Genomic DNA, 23,915 nt, shown 5'->3' with positions numbered 1-23,915 from the left:
TTGATCACTGATCGACACTCTGACACACATCAATTTATAACCATGAACCAAATGGACTTCTTTTGCGCACTCTACCCGTTTAAAATTAAATAACGCCATTAAGATAAGTAGAATTTGATCTTCCGTTGACATTTTATTTACAAAAAAATAACACTTCTGATTAGCTGGACGATTTTCACTATAGCCAATATCTAAGAAATTTTGGTATTTCCCGCAGTTACCAAAATCGAGTTTTTACACAAGACCGTTTAGTCCTGGTTCACTAAAGGTTCATCTAATTGGTCATTACGAATGCGAATGTATTTTTTGCATCCGTTTGGAAATGTTTCTATTTTTCTTTCATTTCGAATAGAAAAACTTATGAAATTCTTTTCTTGGTAGCGCGTAAATATTTGAATGTGTGTGACGTTACAAAATTTAATTTAATTTTCTGAAAAAACAATGATAGCTATGAGTTGAAGGTTCAGCAAGTGATGTTATGTCAATAAATATATGAGTCTAATAAAAAGCGCTGAAAAGATGGCATATTTCTTGCCTACCACTTGAATAAACTAAAGTATGCAAACATTGAAGGTAATGCAAATCCACAGTTGCACACAGATCCAAACTCAAGGCTGTATACGATGTATACTACCTCGCTTCGCACTGGCCGCAAAGTTCACACTCGTTCAAATGGTGGTAGGGCCATACAAAAGGCGGTTGTGCGAGACTCACCTCAGAGGTGAATCTCGCACCGTGCGAAATTGTTTGGGGTGAATCTCGCACAAGTACAAGGTTCATTTTTTTAATGTTTATGTTTTATTGGGAAGCAGAAAAGTGCGTGCGAGCTATTACAAGGTGTGTGCAAGACCACTTTTAAGATACCGGAATCTTCTAACATTTTGTAAAAGGAAAATATGGGGATACCGGCCATTTGTTGCATTTGATGTGAGATACCGGAATCTTCTAACATTTTGTAAAAAGGAAATGTTGGAATGCAGGCCCGGGCTGGCCATACGGTGAATTCGGGGGATTCCCGATGGGCCTTTTGGATTTTTGTATGAGAATTTTTAATTTGTGGGCCTTTTTAAATTGAGTTGCATGAGGCCCCGATGGGCTTTTTTGAGCCAGTCCGGTACTGGAATACCGGCACATTCGATGCATTTAGTAAAAGGAAAATGTTAGTATATACCGGTATCTCACATCAAATGCAACAAATGTGCCGGTATACCAACATTTTCTTTTACAAAATGTTAGGAAATGCCGGTATCTTAAAAATGGTCTTGCACACACCTAATAATAATTTATTTATTTAATCCTAAATTTGTACCTGTACATGACACAAATTCCACCCATGGAGTGGCTTCTATTCTTAACAAAAATTACCCTACTCTATTTATCCAGAACCATGGAAACTGGCCTGATTCAGGAGAATCAGGGGAAAACATTAACTATTGTTTTTTATTCTCATTCGAAAGAAGATAATAAATCTCGTCCCTTGGGTTGAAGGCAATGTACCAAGGACAGAAGCTGAATTTCCACGTTGAATGTCTATGGATAGTCTCTGCCGAAGGAAAAGCGTAGCTCTCTTCGGTTGCTAGGAATCTCGCGCCGCGTCACTCACAATAATTCACATTTTGACACATTTTGTATAAGGAAGATGTCACTTTGTAAGTTATTGTGAATGACGCGGCGCGAGATTCCCTAACACCCACTCTTCTCGTTGGTGACATTCGAGATTCTCTTGCCTAATTCGGAAACAAATTGCTTTGCATGAGGACCCCATGGATCAAGCGTTTCAAAACCTAAAGGAACAAAGAGGTATTGGCCAATTAAAGAATTACATAGTGTGATCTTTTTATCCTCTGCCGTTTTTGCCACCCAACCAACATGTCTTGAACTGTTCATCAAATACGATTTTGCAACTGTGTCCCATAGTAAACATTTTCCAGCAGACCATGGTATCAAGGTGAATCCATCGGGATGTTTTCCATCTTCACGCACGACTCCAGGTGGTTCCAAAATTGCTGGAACTCCTGCAGAAACTACACCTCTTCTAAGTGTTTCGTTTAAAAAATGATGTCTCGGATGAAGCTATATCCGCCGTTGATATTAATCGAAGACCACCTTTCCATTGCAACCATGTTCGCTCATCAAAACTGACATTCGTTATAATTTCGGCTGAAAATTTAATCATGTTGTCAAACATATCCAAATTTTCTTTGAAAAGCCAACATGGCGTAGATCTCAAAAGATGCATCATTCTTGGAATAGCAAGACAGTTCTTTAAAAGGAATAACGCTTGGTGCGAGTTTAAGCCTTTTAGTCTAGAAATTAGAGGAGATATCTTTTTTAATTTTTCATTGATCGCTAATGGGATACCAACTAAGTGTAATGGAGCACCCAATAGAGAAAAATTATCTGTCGACGGTATACTTTTTCCAGGGATCACTTTATTCAGCTTTTGTATCTCTTCGATCGGCGGCTGGCACTTAAAGAAATATAGGGTTCAGCAGCTGGCTGAGGGCGGCGCGCCGTGGCTGAGCCGTTGCTGAATTACTATATCTAAAACATCCAAAATTTAAACATAAAATTTATTTTTCTTTCCAAACAACAGACAAAAATTTTGTGTACAAAAATCAAGCAAAAAATTTTATGGTAAAAACAACAAAAATATTATATTGAAAGGACAATATCCTTGCTAGAGGTGTGCACCGGGTGGTTTTTCTTCTATCGGCGTAACCGTCGGCGTTGGGTCTAAATGACACCCTAGACCATTGCACTCTTCAGAAGACTTTTAAGTAATAAACTAAAGAATCATTTTTTTTAGTTTGTAGAAATCGGCGCGAGGTAAAGTTAAAAGTTATAACGGATACGCCGACAATTTTCGAGAGTTTCTTCAAAAAGTCAAAAAATTATCGGCGTAAACTCTATAACTTTGTAATTTGCCTCGCGCCGATTTCTCCAAACTAAAAAAATTGATTCTTTAGTTTATTACTTAAAAGTCTTCTGAAGAGTGCAATGGTCTAGGGTGTCATTTAGACCCAACACCGACGGTTACGCCGATAGAAGAAAAACCGACCGGCGCACACCTCTAATCCTTGCTGCTTTTTTTTCTTGCTGACATAGTTAATAGTTAGTTATTGTGAATAAAAAGCATGGTTTTCTGGAGTTGGCTATTAATCCACTGATAGAAAAAATTCTCTCGCTAGGAGTGCTTGTCATAGGTATTGACAAAATTATGTGTATCACCATTGAAAGAATTGGCATTTGAGAAGTAAACGGACTGGTTCCACCTTTACGTTTGAACCTATTGAAAGAATGAAATAGATTTCTCTGCTGATTCCCAGTCAATTGACGTGGACTGACGGATAGACAACAAAGTAGATTTTTTCTCTATTAAATTATCAATAAACGTAGATCTTTAATCACCATAGTTCGATGCACCTGCCTGAAAGTTTTTTCGATAACACGTTCACTTGCCCATTTTTTGAGCAATTCGAATGCGTCTGTGTTTTGTTGTTTCATGAAATCGTTGACTTCGAGACTCTTTGAAAGAAAGGCAACATTTTTTGTTCAGAAAATATTTTGGTCCAAAGATTATTTAACAAATTTTCGAAACTAATTTTCAAAATGTTAACAAAAATAAAAGGCCGATGCTATCTGACACCGGTGTCAAATAGCATGCACTGTATTGTGTGGCTATTCGACACCGGATGCGAATAGCCAAGTGCGCGAAATTTATTTCTGGCTCCCAAAGGTAGGTGTTGAATAGCATCCGCTGTGTTGCCTGGCTATTAAAAATCACAGGTTAAAATTTGACTCACAAGCCTTTGAGACTCTACTTTTAGATCACATATTTTTAAGGAATAAACTTAAACCGGACAATGATTCAACACGGAAAATTCGGCAAATTCGACATTTGTTGTGTGCTGCATATATTTGCTGCAGACTGAATAATGTTCCCGTGTGTTGTATTACAATAAACATGTAATATGAATATTTTCAAAATATAGTTCCGGCAACAATATTATTCAGCTCGTAGGAATATTGTGAGGTTCCCAGGTATATATTTGCTGTGTGCTGAATTATATCTTCAAATTAGTTGTGGGATGTATTACTTAACTTTACCTGCATGCCGAATATTGACTAAATGGTACTATCGAACTATACCTGCATGCTGAATATTGACTAAATGAATAAAGTCGTCTGTATTTAGAATGGACTATGCAACAATAAATTTATTGTTTTAATGCAATAAAAGGAAGATCTCAAGAACATACGCATAAGGTGATTATCAAATCTAATTTTATTCCTTCATTTAAAGTTATTTCTATTTTTACCGAATTAATATGCAATGATAATGTTACATTTATGTATTTCAATAGAAATTTTGACGAACGAACTTTTAAATCCATTTTCGGTGTTAAAGGCTTTTGAAATGTTAACAGAAATAGTTGGTGGTATTCAGCAATAAATGATGGAATTTGTTTATGTACTGTCCGTTTGACAAGAGGATCGCCACGGTTCAGCAGGGGGTTTTGAACATTTGTTTTTTACACGTTGGCACACGTGCTCTTGTCAGATTCAAGATTCTTTTTACGAAGGTTACGCTGTTTATACTTTGTGAAAAAGGCCAATACCTTGCAAATATGTCACATCTTGGACAGAATTTGACACTGCAATATCTGCAACATGAAAAAACTAAATGTTCGAAACCCCCTGAAACCCCGTGCTTCCACCTACGTAATATACACAAACTAGGTGAGCCAATCTTAATTTATTAATTCGCGTAATAGATGCTCACTATTAATGTGAACAGTTTTTTTGTAGAACGATTGAAAAAACCTCTAATTCAGAACCAGGCTCAGAATTAAAATAATAATATCCGATGACATTGCTTAGTGGGGAGAAGTACTACATTTCATAGAAAATAAATTCAATTAAATGTATAACCCAAACCCATTCTAAATACGGACGACTTTATTCATTTAGTCAATATTCAGCATGCAGGTATAAATATGCCTGTGTGCTGCATAAAGCAAAGTAACAACGGTTCGAAATAAGACTGCCACTATATGCAAGCAGTATAGCAGCAGTGGTAAAGTCGTTGGCAGTCAGAAACTGAGGTTAAGCATCGATGGTCGCGGTCCGTACTTGGGTGGGTGACCGGAAAAAACGTAAGCAAAAAAAAAAATTCTGTTAGCAATTTAATATGATGAATTTAAATATAAATCTACGGCTAATAACAAATAATAATGATAAAATTGAAAATTTAAAAAAATTAATTTTTTTTAAACGTTTTTTTGTTTTTTTTTGCAAATAAAATTGATAAAGATAATTAAATCAATTTCTTCTATTAAACGATAAATTAGGTTGTTTATTGAATTGAAAAAAATGGCGTCATTTTATATTATAAAACAGGCATACAGCTAAGACCACAACAACAATATTCATTAGGCGGGCATTGTATGATCCTCAGATCAATATGCAGCACACAACTAATGTTCTATAATCGTGAAGCTGTTCCCGATTTCTTCGTCTGGGGTGCATATATGAGTTTTCCGTGAAGTGATATTTCGAAATAGTAATAGATGCACCGATCCATGACCTGTCCTGTGACGAACGAAACTTCAAACCTAAATATATGGAAATTATTAAATTTTTCTTAAGCATCTTGGATTCGGATTTGGAGCAACCTTCATCTGATCTGATCTGATCTACGCTGGTAATTTTTCATAAAACAAAAAAAAATCCAAGGCGAAAACTAAAAATAAACCATTACGATATCGTTGGAAGTATTACAATGATAGATTTGCATATCTGATATATGGAAGATGTGAAGATTGCTTGTGCTTCCATGAAAGGTTTTTAAGTGCTAAATTGTTTAATTTTTTGTTCTCCTTACACCCGATGAACTTAGTTTAGAAAATGTAAGTAAAGGCACAGCACTGCTACTAGCATGATCATAGAAAATATTGGGAGGCTAATGAAATCATAGTAGGTCTTGTGTTTTTTTATAACGATAGATGACTTGTTTTCGTTGTCAGAGTTAAAATAGGTTTCTTCCAAGGCAGTTCAAAATGTCAATCGTCATCCACAGAGAAGCCAACACAACCTCACTTTGAAGTTTTAACAAACAAATTTGTTTAAGTTGCGGTTATGTTTGCTTCTGTGGATGACGGTCGGTAGTTTTCGGCCTGTCAAAATTCGTTTTTACCGTACGATGGAAGAAACCTATACAAACAATGCTAAGCGGTAGCTCTTATCACTAAAGCCTCCAAATTTGACACTTGTCACTGACAAGTGTACGCCGTACATGAAATGAAATAGTTCATTCGTGTAACCATTTACAACCATCAACTTCGCGCATTCCTATGTACACACCAATTCCGCCCAATCAAAGTTGAAAAGCTCAGCAACGCAACTTGTTTTCACTGAATTTCTAAGGAAACACACTCCGGAAGGACAAACAGAGCTATAGCTCTTCCCTTGTCCGAACATAACGTAAAGTGATAAAAAATAAGAAAAAGCTGTTTCGACCTCGAGAACTAGCGGCGCGGTCCGAGGTCAGAGTGGACAGATCATTCAGCTGTTTCCACTAGCCCTTTACACAAGACAGCGAGAAACTTTACTCACGAAGGAGCGTTCAAAGTTTTTTCAAATTAATTACCATCCACTTATGGAAACACGGACTGTTGTGAAAGCTGCTATGAAATTCATCCCCAAACGCAGCAAAACGAAGTAAAACGAAACTTGAACAGAAATTAAAATCGAAGACTGATGACGAAGGCATCTTGAGCGCTCGCTCTTGAAAACTTTCAAAGAAAAAACAATAATCTCCTACCTTCACGCCATCAATTCCGGCATTCGCCTTCTCCACTCGTGCGTATCCTTTTACGCCAATCGAATTGGAAACCGTAACCAGCGAATATGGATAAAATCGTTGACAAAACCACAATCAACTTCACAAAGGCAAGTCGATCAATTAACTATAGAAACAATCACAATCCTCAAGGGAAAAAACTCTGCAGGAAGACGAGCGTCATAATCTCACAGTTCAGACTTTCATTTGAAATCAGCTATAGACAACCTTTGCGGGAAAAAATTTCGCAGTAAAACCTCATACGGCCAACTTCCACAGAAAATACTTTAATGGGAAATCAACCCCAGAAAATACTTTCACTGGAAATTATCTACAGGAAATCGCAGAAAATCAGCCACAAAAAACACTTTCACTAACAATAAGCTACAGAAAAAGTTTTCACGGAAAACCAGTCGCAGAAAAATTCTTGCTGTAAAACCTTCTGCAGGACGCAAACACAAAGGGGAAATTCACATTGGTCATTGATCATTGGTTATAGACTGCAAGCTGTCATACATGCATTTTGTCATACAGTAGTGAACATTTTGCGACAAAACTTTTGGACGGTGTCATCCGCAAGACCCATTGCCCTTCAAGTCAGAATAACAGTTTCCGATTGATCCCTTTCTTCGGCCAAATAAAAAATTTACGAAAAAAAAACAAAAAAACATTAGGAAAAAAAATTTCCCATACCGGGAATCGAACCCGGGCCTTCTGGGTGAAAGCCAGATATCCTAGCCACTAGACAATATGGGATATGCTGATTGCATTGCTTAAACGCGACTACCATAGCCATTACACTGTTAAATGCATACACTACACACACAATCATTTCATCGGAGAATGTAAACCACTTCACATATGTACTAACACAATCAAAGACATTTTCGAAATGTTTTCACACACATCCACATACTTGACTGACACAAAACTACAAGTTAAATAAGTTAACATACATGTGCGAGCGACATCACAGTGATTTATGGATGTGTTTTCTAATATACATTCAACTGAATCGAATTTGGGTGTTTCGTTTTAGCATATGTTTGCCTATTCCAATGCAATCAGTTTAGACGACTGCAATTCATATCCCATATTGTCTAGTGGCTAGGATATCTGGCTTTCACCCAGAAGGCCCGGGTTCGATTCCCGGTATGGGAAATTTTTTTTCTTTCTACTTTTGCAATTCTTGGGTTAAATTCTGTTCTTTTGAAGAAGAAAATATTTGAAATGGTTGGACGACTTTAATTTGACATATTTCGTCACTGCTACTATGATCATCAACATTAACATTTTGTTCACTTTCTAGACTGGCAAAGCTATTCCCTTGACTGAAAGTCAGAGTCTTACAGACACAGATCACGACAAATTGTTTGTCAGAAAATGTTCTCTATGATTGAAAAGCCATGAATTGATTAACAAAAACCTTAAATTTATTGATAACACGAGTAATTGTCATATGATTTCCAAAAATTTATTAGATCCGTACGAAGTACTGGGGCTATTGTGACTGTTATGCCGTTTGGAACACATGGAATTCGAAGCAGATGGTAAGGGTGACGCATTTGCCTATTGCTATAGATGACGAATCAGCAAAAATAAAATGTCCGTCTGTGTCGTCTGTGTACACGATAGCTTGAGTAAATGTAAATCGAATTCAAAAATTCTTTTTTTTTTCCTGAAAGATATGAACAATTGTGAGGTCCCAGATGAAAATTGGAAAAATCGGTCGGGAAAGTTCGGAGTTTTGGAGGACTAAGTGGCATTCTAGAGATCAGGGCAAGGGTTTTGCACAAACTGCCCTACGAAGACATTTTTTGCATCTTTTTCTTCGCAGATTTTGGAATAATTGAGGAGATGGATTTCCACCATTTCCTATGGGCGAGCATCTGACCAATTCTAGAATTCAATAATTCTGAAGGACTTCTGAGGGTTTTTTTGTGTTCCCTTCTGGACGATTGACGATTATTGAGGTGGTGGAAGTTTTGTTCTGAAATCTCAACCACTCCATCCACATGGTCCAGCATCTTACCAATTTTAGAATTCGACGATTTGACGTATTTTCGGGGTTTCCTTTGGGTTCCGTAATGGACTTTATGAATTTTATTGAGGTGGTAGGATAAATACGTATACATTTTCAGTAAAGATTCGATAATTAGATTCGACTGCTGCCATGCCATATGGCGATCTCAACTAAATTTTCAATTCGGTTGAAATTCCCGTCACACTCGCTTTGGTGTATTGAACTCGATTTTAAGTGGTCGCATCCGACGACATCCCTAATCTCGTCCCATGAATGAACAGCCCTTTCCATCGATATTCTATTCATTAACGCACTTCAACCATAAGTGATCATAGTGATCGTCAGCTGCAGAAAGTACTCAATTTTACATGAAAATGTTTTTACAATTGTGTGATACGCTGTCAATTTCTCTTCAGATCAGGATCGTATAGTTTTCTGTAGTGATACACTGGAGATTTGAGTACTTTCTAAAAACAGAACAAATGCAAAAGATGGAGTGGGCTGAAGCCTCAAAATTGCTTGTCCTCTGGTATTTAAAAAAATTAAAAATTCTTTTGATTGCGATGGATCTGCATTTTAGATGAGAATTTTCACCGTTAATTGAAGAAACACATTTGTTGCCTAGTAAGTGCACCTTTCCTTCTTCAGTCTGCCAATCGTTTCTTTTTTTCAAAACATTTCTGGATTGAGCTTAAAATCAAAAATTGTAAAAAAAATTTCCCATACCGGGAATCGAACCCGGGCCTTCTGGGTGAAAGCCAGATATCCTAGCCACTAGACAATATGGGATGCATGTTCCGCTCGTTTAAACTGAACGATCTACTCGAAACCGTGTATCATGTGTATCTGTATGTGATGTAAATGCACGACAAAATTCAACTTAACTATGTTCAGTTAACATACTCAATACTGACAAAAAATCATCAATGAAATTTCGAAATTCATTCATTCAATTTCGATGCGATAGGTAAATCAATGTGAGCAAACTCACAAGTTCAAGTTATATCGTGTCGACCAACATTACTACTATACACAATTCACACCAACCCACATGTACCATTTGCATTTGTATTACGTGAACATGTATGCGTACTGCATGCGAGTGTTCGAAGTTCGAACGATTCGAACATATCACAAAGATTGGTTTACAATATGCGATGAAAAATGTCTGTACCATTTGACAGTGTGATGTCTGTGTGTAATTGTGTATTAACAACAGTGCCCTTACATCCCATATTGTCTAGTGGCTAGGATATCTGGCTTTCACCCAGAAGGCCCGGGTTCGATTCCCGGTATGGGAAATTTTTTTTCATTTTTATTTTATTTTTTAAGAATGCGACCAAGGGTGCCACTTTACAATAAAAAATTGTCGTAAAATACCATCGATTTTAGGCAATTGCCGAAGACAATTAAAAGTTACTATAACAGAAAATCGTTGTTGCCGAAAACTATAAACATTAACGAACTACATGAAAAAGGCAGCAGATTTTGGTTTTGATTTTGTCAAATTGAATTACCAACCCATTTGATCGATTACCATCTATTTCTTTAATTAAATTAATTAAAATTTGATATTATTTTTAAAAAAAACCTTGGAACGAGCCGAACAATTCTTATGATCTGGAATTTCCAATTGTATCACAGAAATCGGTTAAATTTGCATTTAAAATGTTTGTCGATTTATTTGACTGGGTCTGCGTTGGGTGATCAAAATTCCAGATCATAAGAATTGTTCGGCTCGTTTCAAGTTTTTTTTTACAATAAGAATCAGATTTTAATTAAATTAATTGGAGAACTAGACGCAAATGCGACTTTAATTCGCCACCCACCGGTTCAAAAAATATTTCGGTACATGTTGTGGTATTGTCGGTAATGAGCTAACATTCAGAAAATTAAAAAACGAGTCGATAATTTTGAACGACAGGGCTGGTACAAAAATCAAAAATGTTCTAAGCAGCGATAATAAAAATTGTTCTAAGTTACACCCTTGTGAATGCGACCGAGCGGGTACAGCTTGTATTCGTTGTTCAATGCGATTTGTTCCATTGATAAAACGTTTATGGGTAAGGCATATGCATAGGTTGTTCGAATTATTTGAAATTTATCTCTTCGGATATGCATCAAAATTGTACGGACAGATTCGGTAATTAATTTTCAATTGGAAGTTTTTGTTTATTAGTCCGTGCCGTAAGGAAAAAATTTCTTTTGATGATCGGTTTGATCGTCATCACAATCATAAATAACCAAAAAATCGTTCAACATCAAATGAACAGTGAATCGTTTCTCATTATAATAAAACAGTCTGTGCACACATGTTAGTTGAACATTCACAAATTTAGTATTCTAATGCCGTCATGATTTTTTCGCAATTTTATTTGAATTATTCGGTTTACGTGATTTGAGGAAAATGCCGTCATTATGTTCAAGGTGTGGTCTTACAAGTTGAACTCCAAGTCCCGTATTGTCTAGTGGTTAGGATATCTGGCTCTCACCCAGAAGGCCCGGGTTCGATTCCCGGTACGGGAAAATCTTTTTTTTTTTTTTAAATAAATCTATGGAAGTAGTGTGTGTACTTTAACCACCTAAAATAGTTCACACCCAATTTTAACATAACCACATAGTAACAACGGACAAAAACACAAAAGAGCCAAATTAAATTTTTTTTCTTAGCTTCTCTTTTAATCGATTTGCACGGAAATCGAAGCAAACGTAAGCATCGGTGGTTCAGTGGTAGAATGCTCGCCTGCCACGCGGGCGGCCCGGGTTCGATTCCCGGCCGATGCAATCATTTTTATTTTTTTAATACATTTTAGATTCGGTGTTGCCAAGAATTATTTTAGCGTCGAGAATATTCAAGTCCTCGGTAGTATAGTGGTAAGTATCCCCGCCTGTCACGCGGGAGACCGGGGTTCGATTCCCCGCCGGGGAGGATTTTTTTTAGAATTTCAATACGAAACTTGAAAGATTTGCGCTAAGCCTTTCACAAGTTTTTTTTCTGTTCCTGCTGATGCATTGTAATCAAGCGACAAATTTGTTCTTTTTGTAATTTTGAACCGTTATGTGCACTCGTTCAGTCAGTTTGAAAAAAAAAATTGTGATTAGTGGCAGACAAACCTCTCTATCAGAATGACTGATTACCAATGTACCACCCATGAATCTGCAGAGAGCCGTCCTTCCGAAAATGGTAGTTTTTGAACTAAGACGAGTCTTCACCAGCTTCCCTCACACCCATGGGACGAAATTCTCTTACTATTGGAATTACATTAGAGATGAGTGGGCATAGCAAATTTTTGTGCCCACTATGCCCATCATGTAAGAAAAAAAGCCCAATGCCTGAAAGTAAATTGCCCATTGGCACTGGCCTAGCCCACAAACTATGTGAACAGAAATCGGCCGAATTGTAAAGTTTTGAACGTTTACTTTAATTTTTTTCATCGTAAAAATGCATTACAAAGGCAAGTCTACACTTGTATGTAGAGAAGGTCTTCTAAAGATAGTCCTGTCAACTGTGTACTTTTTGCACTTAGAATGATTGCAGCGTCTGCAAGGTCTCGTTCATCAGTCGTTTCTGTCGCCGGAATCGCCAAATATGTTCTCGCAATATTACTCATTACTGGGAAATCTTTCAATCCACTCCAAAAGAACAGTGTACATATCGCACACCCTCTTCACTCACTGCTCCTGCTCTCTAAGAAATTTCAGGCGAACTATTAAAAACGACATTCACAATGGTTAAAATTTGATGAATCGCTGTAGTTTTGAATTGAAGAAAGTACGATGAAAAGTCCTAGTTTGGTGGGCGCCTACGTTTTATGAAAGTGCCCATACCATACCTTACAGACCGCGAATGCCCATGCTTTTTCGGGCTGCCCACTTATCTCTAAATTACATCGTCTACCGATTACAACCCGAATCAGTTCTCCGCAGCACTGAATACGTAGCCCACGTGGCCTGACTCCTAGTGCACCAAATCACCAAATGCTACTGTTGAAAACTTAAATTTGTTGTAAAACCTTGTTCAGGGCCTCCAGTTGATTAATAACATTCAAAAAGATCAACTGCACTGTGATCCGCTTTTAATGCAACATCATAAAATATTGTAGCGGTTAGAGCGTGAATAGCGAGAACCAATTAATTTGCCTGCAGGTGTTATTGACGAATATTTTCATATAAATGGTGCCCTGAAGGCAAGTTAGAACAACTGGTCCTCCTCTCTCTATTGGTAACAGCCTAGCCTTCCCTCAATAGAATTGCTAGAGGAATAGTAAATATGATAGATAGAATATTGGCAAAGCAACGATGAGACAGTGGTGCCGAGCACAGTAGTGCGAGGGGGCTGTTGTCCCCCATGAAATTAGTGGACAGCTTCAACATTTCATTGACCAAAATAGATGTCTACCAATTGACTTTTACGAGCATGACCAAAGTCGGCGCGCCTGAGGGAACAATGATAGAATTTGATATTTACCTGAAAGCATCGGGGACGGGTGCCAACACAACGCACTTTTCAACTACACGTAAAGGGAGAACTGGCACGATTTCGTTCCTATAATTTTGTAAAAGTAGACATTAAGTTGAAGAAAGAGTTAGGAAATTTCGTAGCATTGACTTTGCGTCTGCGAGATAGTGAAAACATGTTTTCGAAAATGTGATATTTTCTCTCTTCGTGTGCCCGATTCCCCGACGCATTACATTCATTGTTTAGATAACTTTGGGCTCTTTTGCGCTAGCGAACTTCTTGTATTTCCAACGGTGCGAAAAGTTGAAAAGACCACCTGGCCCCCATAATCCCGTAAGTCAAAAATGCAGCGGCCTTCCCCATATTCCAATTTTATTTGAAAAAGAAAATTCCAACACAAATTTCTGAATGAAAACAAAAGAGAGAAGCGAGCAGCGACACTCATCTACTCCGTCAATTCGCTTAGCGAAATCCGAACGCTTTCATTTCCGAGACACTTCCGATCAACTCTAACGATGGCTCGCTTTGTCTCCGAAGGATGTCGGAACTTCACCGATGCCCAGTTCCCGTTTTTGTCCACCTCGACCACGTCACCGAAGACGGAGAACAATTTCCGCAGGTCCGATGTGGTCAAGCCCGGACGCAAATTGTCCATGTACAGCTTGTACGGCGGCGGCGTCACGAACGTTCGATGGTTCGTAATCATGTCCACACGCGTTTGTCGATCAGACCAATCGCAATACATCCTGCGGCCGCTATAGTACGAATTTAAAATCACATTTTTCGCAACCAGTGCGCATTCGTAATCTATGTAAGTAAGGTAGCAGTATCCACGATTAAAGGTTGGGTGGTCGGGGGCGTACAGCAAGAATAAGCTGACGAGACCTTGCGTCAGTTTGTTGAAGTGATTGAGCAGTTGCTGCTTAGACGCCTCAACTGGAATCTGTCTGACATACAGTTCGTTCTTCTCGACGAACGTTTCCACTTTGACCGGCTGTCCTCGAACGATTCGTCCATTGAGCTGTTTGATGGCATTGTTTGCTTCTTGGTCGGTCATAAACGTCACGTTTATCAAGGTAGTGGCACGATCAACGAATCTCAATTCGAGTATTCGGCCATATCTTTCCAGCATCGGAATTAGTTTACTCTCGGTAAGATCGGGTGGAAATCCATGGCATTGAACTTTGCTTGTATGCACTGTGTCGGACGACAACGACAAATTCCTCACACATTTGACATTGCCGATGATTTTCATGAGATATCCTCTGCGATGTAACTCGTTATGGCTGTAAAACTCGTCCAGTTTCAATGATTCACCTACCGCACTGGTAGATTTAGTCAACGTTTTATCAACGATCGGCTTCTGCACATTTGTATCTTCTTCGCGTTTGTCATTCACTTGCATCATGTCGAAAGGCTCACCAGAAATGATTTTTGGCGTCGCCACGTTAGGCTTCTGCCCACTCGAATCTGCCTCATATCCTTCTGTACCTTCCACTGCACCAGAAGGCTCGTAAGAAATAGCTGCTGTCGATGCCGCCGATTCATTTGTACAAATTTCGATGCAATCAACGACAAAACTTTCGTCGGATTCGTTTGTTGCGTCGATGTTGATTTTTCCATCACTTTCCTGGCCATTGTTCACTGGGTCAGTCTTGAAGGGGGTGTGAGTATCGTACGCCAATTCGACTATTTTTGTGACAATTGCGCCAACATCATCTTCACGATGACAATGAGTTCCGGCAATTTCGTTTGTGCTCTTATCATCCGATGGACCATTAACCGCACTCGTATTTTCGATAATTTCGCACACGTCTGCAATCAAATAAAACGGAAAATTCGTTAACTTTGCCACGATTTCGTTGCGAACCGCTCGACTTTCTTACGCTGACAATCCATTTTCTTCTCGTTATTTATCTTATTATGCAATTTTCGTCTTGCTTTCCAATCCAAAAGTGGCGTTGAATGACATTCGACGGTTTCTCCGTTTCAGGAATTAGAATAGAATAGACGTGATAGGAGGGGATACTGCACAATGTAAATATAATGGGTGCACAATGTGCACTGCACAATGTGTCATAAATAATTTTCGATATGGTTACTGATCGATGGAGGGAAAAATCAAACGTTATATGTTCGTCATAGGCTCGTTCTTCTAGCTAATGTCCACAGTGAGTCATAAGGCCACGGATTGAAACCTATGCCATAATGATTACACAAGCTGATACGATAGCTATTTGGGAAGAAAGGAGTCAATTCTAACAAGATCGCTCTAATCGCGTGTGGAATTTTTTTTTTCTTCCTGATATCTGAGTCAAATTTCCCGGTATCTAAAATCGTAAATTTGATCTTTCGCCACATATTTTTCACGATTTTTTCGATTTCCCGGTATCTAAAGAGTTTTTCTGAAAATTTCCCAGTATCCAGGATATCGCGGATAGCGTGAATTTCCACACGCGAGAGAAATTTTGCGAGTTGGAATTTGGAATTTTCTTAGACAGAGGTTTTGAATGTGTGCGAGGTGCGATATTTCACATGAAACAAAATCAAAAGGTGACAGGTCGGGGAGAAAATTTTTATTTCTTTTACTAGGGAGGGAAAATGGACTTTCCGTCCCTAGGGAAAAGTAGTTCCCTTATTCGTCAAGTAAAACGTTATACTACACTCAGGCTAAAGCCCTCGGACACTTTTACCCATCTGGATACGAAATATCAAATTCCTGTCATCTCACTGTCCTCTCACTGTCAAAGTGGGAGAAAATAGACATTCCAATTTCTTCAGACAACAAAATGTTATTTGCCCATAGCTTTTGATTGGAGAAAATAAAATTAATCACGCCACATGGACTTTATGGAATCGAGTGAGAATAGTAGATTACTAATACCACGTAAGTAATTTAATATTCGTATCCAATTTACTTTTACTCACCGTGATACGAGATATCAAATTATTTCCCGTGTGCAGTATGGGATAAATGGTTTTCCCTAGGGAGGTAATGGCTCTATTACTTCTCTGGTAAAGTAAATGCTTTTTCACAGCGTAAGTAAATATAATAGTCATTTTCTCACCTCAGTTGAAACTAAGGCTGTAAACTTTGGGGATATCTCGCAGATACAGATACGCGGGTGACACACACAAAATTTGACATTTTCATACATTTAAAACATTTAAGTAGAAGATGGATTCTCAAATTTAACGATTTCATAGTGGGTGAATTCTGTTTTGTGTAACCTCCCCAACTATAGTCTATAGTCTTGAGTTGAAACTACAGCAGTCTTTGTTGTGAAAGAGGTTGTATTGTGTTGACCTCTGGAGAAGAATTAGAAAACTTCATTTTCTCTGATGACTTGTGGCCTTTGCTACTCTCTGCCTAAACAACACCATCGAAATAAAATTTCCAACTTTCTTACCTCGGTGAACAAATAACTATTTCATCCGTGCGGCGTGAGAAATGCAATGAGTAAATAGCGCTTTGTTGACGCTCTCTCTGATGACAATTCAGGTGAGAATTTTTTTCTGCCATAGGGTGAACAAGAGTTTTTACATGCTTCCTTCGTCGAAAACCGTACTTTTCATGTTTCAAGCACTTCTTTCGACGCCCTCAGCATGTAATATATATTACACACTTGTCACGAAGAAGTCGAGGCTTGCCGAGACCGATAGTGAAAAGTGCGTACTCTATTTTATCACATAAGCGAAAACGAGACAACAACATAGATCTGAAGTGTAATTTTTGAATTAAACTTCTATGTAAGTAATTTTGACGTCCGAACACCGCGCATATGTGATAACAGTACATTACTATACCAGTGAAGTAATTTGATATCTCGTATCCAGATGAGTAAAAGTATCCGAAGGCTTCAGCCCGAGGTACTTTTACTCATCGGGATACGAGATATCAAATTATTTCACGTGTAAAGTATGGCGTTTTACTTTACTTTACTCCTTCACTAGTGAGGGAAAGGCCACATTACCTCACTAGTAAAGTAAAATCCATTACATAACTCGGGGCAAAACTGAAAAGTCTCGTTTTCGTGTGTTTATTGACCTCGACTTCGCATCGGATCAACAAAATTCACACGAAAACTCTACATCTTTTTATCCCTAATCATGTAATAGTTATTTACGTATCGATTTAGTAGGCCTAAAGAGTTACGTATTAAGTTTTGTATGCTTGCTAAGAGGACCGAAACTAAAGCAAATGTCAATTCAAGGGGCGAAAGCTTTCGCTTGACAGCTTTACTTTCGGTCCTTTTAGCAAGCATACAAAATACTATTTCACTCCGCTGAAACTTCAGAAGCCTTTGTTGTGCAAAACGATGTTAAAACAACACATTCGTAATGCAACTTCAATTCTTCCCACGTTGAACAAATAACTATCACTCACTGAACCCCGGGAAATGAGTCATTATTTCATTAGTACATTACGTCCGTGATTCCAAATTTTTAATTTCGACGAATCGGAGCATTATATACCTCGCCTACAGTTCGGGCTGCAATGCAAACGACACACTTGGTGAAAAAAAAACGTTCAAACAAGGGCGTTATCTATACTATTGTTCCACTACTTTGACTTTTGAGCCCTAGCATCGTAGAAAATTTAAATTGTCAAAATGGAGGTATTGAATCCAAATAACGAAAAAAGTTGGCGGCAGTCATTGAATGCTGCAAAAGTAATTCATTAGATGAGGTAACACTTGGCAAAAGAAACTTCAATCGTGTGTTTTTTGAGCCGGATAAGTGTCTTTTAGACAAATATAGCTACACTTGTCGAGAAACATTTACCGTAGCAAATTGCTCAAAGAACACGCGAGCGAGTTGCGAGTGTCGCAAAGTCGTTTCCGAATTAATGAATTACGTAGCAGCATCCAATGAAATCTGGTTAATTGCCTGCCCCATGAGGAAGTTGAATATCACAAAGTGAGTAATGGATGATTCTCTCAGGAGGCAAACTGCTATGTAATGGTCACCTTTCGCATGGGACAGGCAATTAAATTGCGTCCTTGTTGTGAACGTTTTATTTTGCCAAGTGTGGCGCAAAAATACAAAGTTTCAAACAATCACGTAATGTCTAATGTGCTATTACTCATTGAGCTGCAGGAAATGAGTTTTAACGCTCATGTCAAAGAAGTAATGACTCATATCCCGGTGAGGGTCGTGAGTAAAATCAAAATTTTCGGATTTTCAATTTGTCTAACAAGACTTGCGCAGCCTACCCTCACCGTTAGAGTCGGCAGATTACTCAAAAATTTCAGTCGTTGAACTAAAATGTTTTGAGGGGCTCAACATGATGTCAGACACCGCTCTTCAATCCACAAATTTTAATTTTGTCTGGTTCCTGAACCCGTTGAAACAAGAAATTTTCCTAGCTTCGGACTTTAAAATAAAATTTTGGGATCGGGTCGAAATGATGACATTGAACTTTGATCGAACTTTGGAGACATTTTGACATTTTTAAACCCAACTGGTTTTTAAGACCAGAGATGAGCGGATCGAGTTTTGTCGAAACCCGACCCGAATTAAATTGTTGAAACCCGAGAACACGCTAAAAGTAGATCGGGTCTGGTTCGGACCGTTTTTTGAACGTGTGCTTTGCTGTATGCTTGTAGAGAAACGACTGCCACGACTGGAATATTAAAATATTTTTGTTTTATTAAAACTGTAGAAAATACAAAATACGTTCGACCCGTTCCACATAGAGTGCTATGCCCGTTCCCATATCGCTCAATCACATCGAACGACCACACCACTACTTGAACGTGATGTTTATTTCAAATGGATAATCGCTCGATCCGATTCTCTGCCGAAACAGCTGGGTGTGTTGCCAGGCCGTCTCCCCTTTACCGCCCTTCATGGTCACATTAATGGAAAACGTTGTCGATCCGGTCAGTTCACTCATCGTTTGTATTGCATCACCTGAGCCAATTATCGAAAATTTTTATCAGACTGCCTCACCACATCACATTCACCACTCACCATGTTCATTCACGATTTGCAGGTCAATCTCTCCGTTTTCGTACGTTTTCGTCTCAAATTTGATAGACACCGAATTGATGATCAGCTGTTCTTCGGTGAAATTGAATTTCCATGCAATGGTGGCTGTTTCAGTGTCTTCAGCCCGCGCCAAATAGACCATTTTCCAGTCACGTTCCTCCTTACGGAAAATATTCGACGATATGTAGTGACACGATTCCCAGTTTTTTACTTCAGCGCAAATGACTGGCTGACCTATAAGGGAAACAAGTTCCGTTAGTGGGCTGACTATAGAGTAGCTATGACACATTGTGACAATCCTTTGGATGGTATTACGTCCACTGGCCGTTCGAAACGTCCACTGGCTATTCGAAACGTCCACTGGCTGTTCGAAACGTCCACTGGATGTTCGAAACGTTCACTGTATGTTCGAAACGTCCACTGGATGTTCGAAACGTCCACTGGATGTTCGAAACGTTCACTGGATGTTCGAAACGTCCACAGGATTTTCGAAACAGTTGGTCAATGGATTGAAAAATCTTACCAGCAACGAGAACGTATCGCTCGTAGATATCCCTCGCACAAGAGTACCTCAAATTGAATTGTTTTTCGTTGATTTCATTGGAAATGGCACTGAATACGTAGAACTGGAAGGGAAGAATTTTGTGTTTTAATGCAATGACCTCAAAAACATTTTATAGCTAGCTGTCCCCATGTAGAGTTTTTAGCCCGAGCGTTGCATTTTTCTATTTTTCATTTTAGAAGTAAAATCCAACTGAAAAATGTCACTCGTAGTCGGTCTGTGGTAGAACGCAAAACGAGGTTTCTCCATTTCATGTAACAAAACAATACAATTTGCTCTCAGACCGTAGGGTCATCCATAAATTCGCGCTCAATTATTCGACACCTTCGACAAGAGGTGTTACACTTGATCAAAGCCCACTGTCTCCCCCACTGGTGTCGATATTCTTTATGGATGTCCCCATCGACCTTCTTCTAAACGTTTTTTTCTTCTCATTTTCTCACATTGTTCACATTCTGTTCGCCACGTGACAATTTCCAATTCAAACTGCCCGAACTGCGTCCCTTGCGCTCATTTTCCGTCACCTGTTTGGGCGTCATCAATTCGACCAGTTCGATCATTGAACGTTTGTTCAAATATGTGCAGCGGATCGGTGTCAGTTTCACTCGACGCTTGTTGCGCAACAGCGTAATCGTTTGGAGTAGGTCGCTTTCGCTGCATTTTGATCGTTTCGACTGCAATTCCTTGTGATTGTTCGCATAGCGCCAGGTGACGTCTTGGACGTCGTCTGTGGGAAAGGAAGATGGTTTGTTGGAAAAGAATTTACTGAAATTGTGGGCGTTAATGAGAATTTTGATGGAGTTTCCAGACCTGTGTCCAACTATTATTGGAAACCGTGAGACCAGACATTTTCAAGAAATTTACAATTTGGTGCTGGGCCACTGAGTCAACCAACTTTTCGAAGACTACTCACGGACAGATCGGGGTATGTATGCCCCAGATACCGAAGCAGGTAGTACAGTCTAGGAAAACTTTTTTTTGGGTCTTTCAGGCAGAAACATGCGCTCCCAGGTCAGTGAAGCTTTGTCGAAGGACATCCGAGGGCAGGATAGTTGCATGTTTTTCAGATTGCGAATGTTTGATTAAGGCGTTTCGATCGCCTTTTGTGGCCTCCAAAAGTAAATGGCAATGGATCGTACGAAATGGAAAGAAGTTGGAGAGGCCTACATCCAGCAGTGGATAGAAACAGGCTGAAAAAGAAGAGAAGAAGAAAAGTTGGTAGAAGACTTGTATGGGTACCCGGACACTCTGGGGAAGAAGATAACGAAAAAGTTGACAAAATGGCTATGGCTGGCTCTTCTTCGCTAGCATGCGGACCCGACCCACAAAAATCAAAACCCCAATCTGTAGGGACTGTGAAGACACACGAAATTTATCCTCCCCAAGCCGAGCGGTGAATGGTCCAAGGAACTGATGCCGAAGCCAGTTTGCGTTGCACGTCGGTTCTCTTACCTCTCGAAAATCCAATCACATAATCGATGTCTCGCTTCCATCCGTGCTGGTACATAAGCGGAGCATCGACCACATTATCGGACGGGTCAATGTGCAGCCACCGTTTCTGATACACCGAATACACCTCCGTCCATACATGATCGAAGGTGGCGTAACACAGCCGTGCATCGTAGCCCAGGCATCGGCACAAAAATGTGAAACAATTGGCATATTCGCCGCACCGGCCACGGCGAGTCTTCAGCAACAGCGCCACATCGTTGAAACGACAGAATTTCGACGTGTCGTTGCAGCATGTGAATGTCTGTGGAAATGATTGTCAAATAGATGGGGATCGTTTTTGCTCTACATAAATAACCGGGCACCCACCTCGACTCGGACACCGTTTTCCACATAATTGCCTTTCGTTGACACGTCTTCGTTGCCGCATTTCTTGCACGGTAACGAGTTCACCCACGTGAAAAACTCCTCATTGAACCATCTGGTCAGTTCGCACAGTATCAGGTCGCGCAGGCACAATTCCGGATTGTTCGACGTGCGGTTCGACACGATTTCCTTTTGAATCAGCCGCAACTTTTTTGTGGCATTGTCTGTCAATCTTTCGATTGGAATCACTTTTCTGCCGCCGTGCAGCAACCGCTCATCTTCGTACTGCATGACCATATCGGAGGTGGTTTCCATTTGTTGTAGGAACGGATTGTTGAATGGCTGAAAATGTCGTAGACGAAACTTTCAAGCGACGCAAAGAATGAGAAAGTCAAAATTCTTACAATGACACGAGAAAATGTGGTTCGCTCATGGTATGGTCGCTTTGGAATGACTTCAATCAATTTGGTGGTATTCGACGCGGTCGGTCGTTGAATGCTAGTGTCTTTGGTCGATGATGAGGCCGTTGCGCTGTCATCATTTCGTTGTGTTGAGTCGATTTTGTTCGATTTTTGTTGAACGAATTCCAGTCGTTCTTTTAGCACGTCTCGAAACTTCTTCAGTTTTGCAATGATCAGGTTGCTAGGCAGACGTAGTTCACCTTCGATCTGTTGAAAGAAAGTTAATGAGCTCAAGCTTCGGGTGAATTCACGTCCATAAGGTCTTCATCTTGATGAGCTACAGCTAGCTGGGAATAGGGTTTGAAGTGACAGAAAATGTTGGTAGTTCAGGCAGTTCTTGTAGGAACTAACTTCCTCGGGTCAAAATGAGAAAAAATGGTAAAAAAAAGTTTTCCTCTCACACCGCTTCCATCTGTGGAATTCTAAGGTTTTGAATGATTTTTGACTGTTCTCTGGGGTTTTGGGATTTTTAAGGTGAGGTGGATGTGCATGGTTGCATTGTGGTGGGTCAACACGAGGCAAGGGAGAGGTGAGGCGGGTCATTATAATTAAATTTTATTGCAGATTAAGGTGGAGGACCTTCTGAAACGTGAAGAAATGACTTTTGCAGAACAGTGGAACCAATTTCTTCCCAATATTCCGCGATATGAGGGAATGAAGGCTGAAACTCTTCCCACCTCGATAAATTCCGAGGTACGTGTTCTACAGCTTTGTTGGCGATTATAGAGTTGATCGAGGTTAAATTGTCAAAGGTTTCTAGCTCATCATCCTGAGGAGCTACATGTGGGAATTCGGTTGGAAACGCACCCGAAACCTGGGCTGTTTTTCGCAACACTCGGTAAACTTTGGAAACATGTCCTAGCTTCCACGACCATAACTACAAAGGAATTATATTTGGTGTTGATTCAGACGTAGTATTGCAGCGACACTAACATACACGAGGTGCTTTAAGTGACTCGAGAACCAATCGTTTCGGACGAAAAGATAAGGAATGATTCGAGTCGAATTTCGAAATCAATTGATTGTCGTCCGATGACCGCTATGCAAAAGTTTGTATCCGAAGATAATAATAATGCACGTCATGCACGAGCACGACCTATATGTCGTTTGTATCTCTGTCAAGCTTCCGAAATGTAGTTTTGACACTCAAATTTTCGAAATCTGTACGTTGGTGACGACTTTAGACAATTTTTTTTCCTGGGATGATGAAGTAGTGGTGTTTTGTCTGACCGTAGTTCTTCGACCAAAATGGTCTACAGAATTGTTGTTCAATCACACCCACCCATCTGACAAAAGGCGAAATCATTTCCGCAGACATTGTCTCCACTTATAGTGCACATTTTGAGTAACGACACGTAATAACCCATGCAACAAACCTCTTCAAAACCGATGCCGGCCAACAATTCCCGAATGCCATTCAGACACAGCAGTTTCTCTTTGATCACTTTGTTCTCCAATCGAATGGTGCGGTACTTGCTATTCTGTGGCTCCCTGATCACATTGTCCAACAATTTCAGCAGAATGACAACACCGTCACTGTACCGTTCCGATGAATTTAAACATTCAACGTTGGCAATGTGTTGTTCGTCCATAACTCAGGCGGTTGACAATTGTTTCTATCAAACAAAACACAATTTCAAAACAAAATCCGAGAAAAATATTGACTCTGACACAGTAGAAAAACATGTAATGTCAAACCATCATCATGATGATCATCATTTTGTAAAAGTAGATTGTCAAATCAGATGTTATACTTA

At 39.4% G+C, this 23,915-nt stretch overlaps 2 protein-coding genes and 7 non-coding genes across 10 annotated transcripts; 5 read left to right on the top strand and 4 right to left on the bottom strand.

The window, feature by feature from the left end:
• Nucleotides 1-7,528: 7,528 nt before the first annotated feature.
• Trnae-uuc lies at nt 7,529-7,600 on the bottom strand. Its single transcript has one exon. It is a non-coding gene; the product is annotated as a tRNA-Glu (tRNA).
• A 333-nt stretch (nt 7,601-7,933) lies between these two features.
• Nucleotides 7,934-8,005, top strand: Trnae-uuc. The gene has a single exon. It is a non-coding gene; the product is annotated as a tRNA-Glu (tRNA).
• A 1,579-nt stretch (nt 8,006-9,584) lies between these two features.
• On the bottom strand, nt 9,585-9,656 carry Trnae-uuc. The gene has a single exon. It is a non-coding gene; the product is annotated as a tRNA-Glu (tRNA).
• A 440-nt stretch (nt 9,657-10,096) lies between these two features.
• Nucleotides 10,097-10,168, top strand: Trnae-uuc. The gene has a single exon. It is a non-coding gene; the product is annotated as a tRNA-Glu (tRNA).
• Nucleotides 10,169-11,321: 1,153 nt separating this feature from the next.
• Trnae-cuc lies at nt 11,322-11,393 on the top strand. Its single transcript has one exon. It is a non-coding gene; the product is annotated as a tRNA-Glu (tRNA).
• A 187-nt stretch (nt 11,394-11,580) lies between these two features.
• Trnag-gcc lies at nt 11,581-11,651 on the top strand. Its single transcript has one exon. It is a non-coding gene; the product is annotated as a tRNA-Gly (tRNA).
• Nucleotides 11,652-11,724: 73 nt separating this feature from the next.
• Trnad-guc lies at nt 11,725-11,796 on the top strand. The gene has a single exon. It is a non-coding gene; the product is annotated as a tRNA-Asp (tRNA).
• Nucleotides 11,797-13,681: 1,885 nt separating this feature from the next.
• LOC119079751 (heterogeneous nuclear ribonucleoprotein R-like) lies at nt 13,682-15,383 on the bottom strand. 2 transcript variants are annotated; one of them, XM_037187829.1, is made up of 2 exons: nt 15,219-15,383; nt 13,682-15,141 (listed from the first exon to the last, which is right to left on the bottom strand). In XM_037187829.1, the coding sequence occupies exons 1-2, from the start codon at nt 15,223-15,225 to the stop codon at nt 13,772-13,774; spliced, it is 1,377 nt and encodes a 458-aa protein (XP_037043724.1). In that variant the 5' UTR covers nt 15,226-15,383; the 3' UTR covers nt 13,682-13,771. The 2 variants fall into 2 exon arrangements, with proteins under 2 accessions (XP_037043724.1, XP_037043723.1); XM_037187828.1 differs by having other exon boundaries at nt 15,213-15,359.
• Nucleotides 15,384-18,953: 3,570 nt separating this feature from the next.
• LOC119079744 (peptide-N(4)-(N-acetyl-beta-glucosaminyl)asparagine amidase) lies at nt 18,954-23,880 on the bottom strand. The gene is made up of 8 exons (XM_037187813.1): nt 23,535-23,880; nt 22,102-22,365; nt 21,701-22,039; nt 21,335-21,635; nt 20,326-20,609; nt 19,844-19,946; nt 19,303-19,554; nt 18,954-19,242 (listed from the first exon to the last, which is right to left on the bottom strand). The coding sequence occupies exons 1-8, from the start codon at nt 23,748-23,750 to the stop codon at nt 19,076-19,078; spliced, it is 1,926 nt and encodes a 641-aa protein (XP_037043708.1). The 5' UTR covers nt 23,751-23,880; the 3' UTR covers nt 18,954-19,075.
• Between the last annotated feature and the right edge of the window lie 35 nt (nt 23,881-23,915).

The sequence above is a fragment of the Bradysia coprophila genome, unplaced genomic scaffold, assembly GCF_014529535.1.
Source record: "Bradysia coprophila strain Holo2 unplaced genomic scaffold, BU_Bcop_v1 contig_333, whole genome shotgun sequence".
In the NCBI taxonomy this organism is placed as follows: Eukaryota; Metazoa; Arthropoda; class Insecta; order Diptera; family Sciaridae; genus Bradysia; species Bradysia coprophila.
The sequence above is the reverse complement of the archived record's forward strand: the minus strand, read 5'-3'. Positions and strand labels throughout refer to the sequence as shown.

What these genes read in the sequence shown, in the direction of transcription:
- LOC119079744 (XM_037187813.1), bottom strand. Translation starts at nt 23,750, where the DNA reads ATGGACGAACAACACATTGCCAACGTTGAATGTTTAAATTCATCGGAA. An exon ending in GCGAACAGAATGTGAACAAT is followed by an intron (nt 19,947 to 20,325) that starts GTGAGAAAATGA and finishes CTTCCCTTCCAG; the next exon opens with TTCTACGTATTCAGTGCCAT. An exon ending in GCAAATCGTGAATGAACATG is followed by an intron (nt 19,243 to 19,302) that starts GTGAGTGGTGAA and finishes TAATTGGCTCAG; the next exon opens with GTGATGCAATACAAACGATG.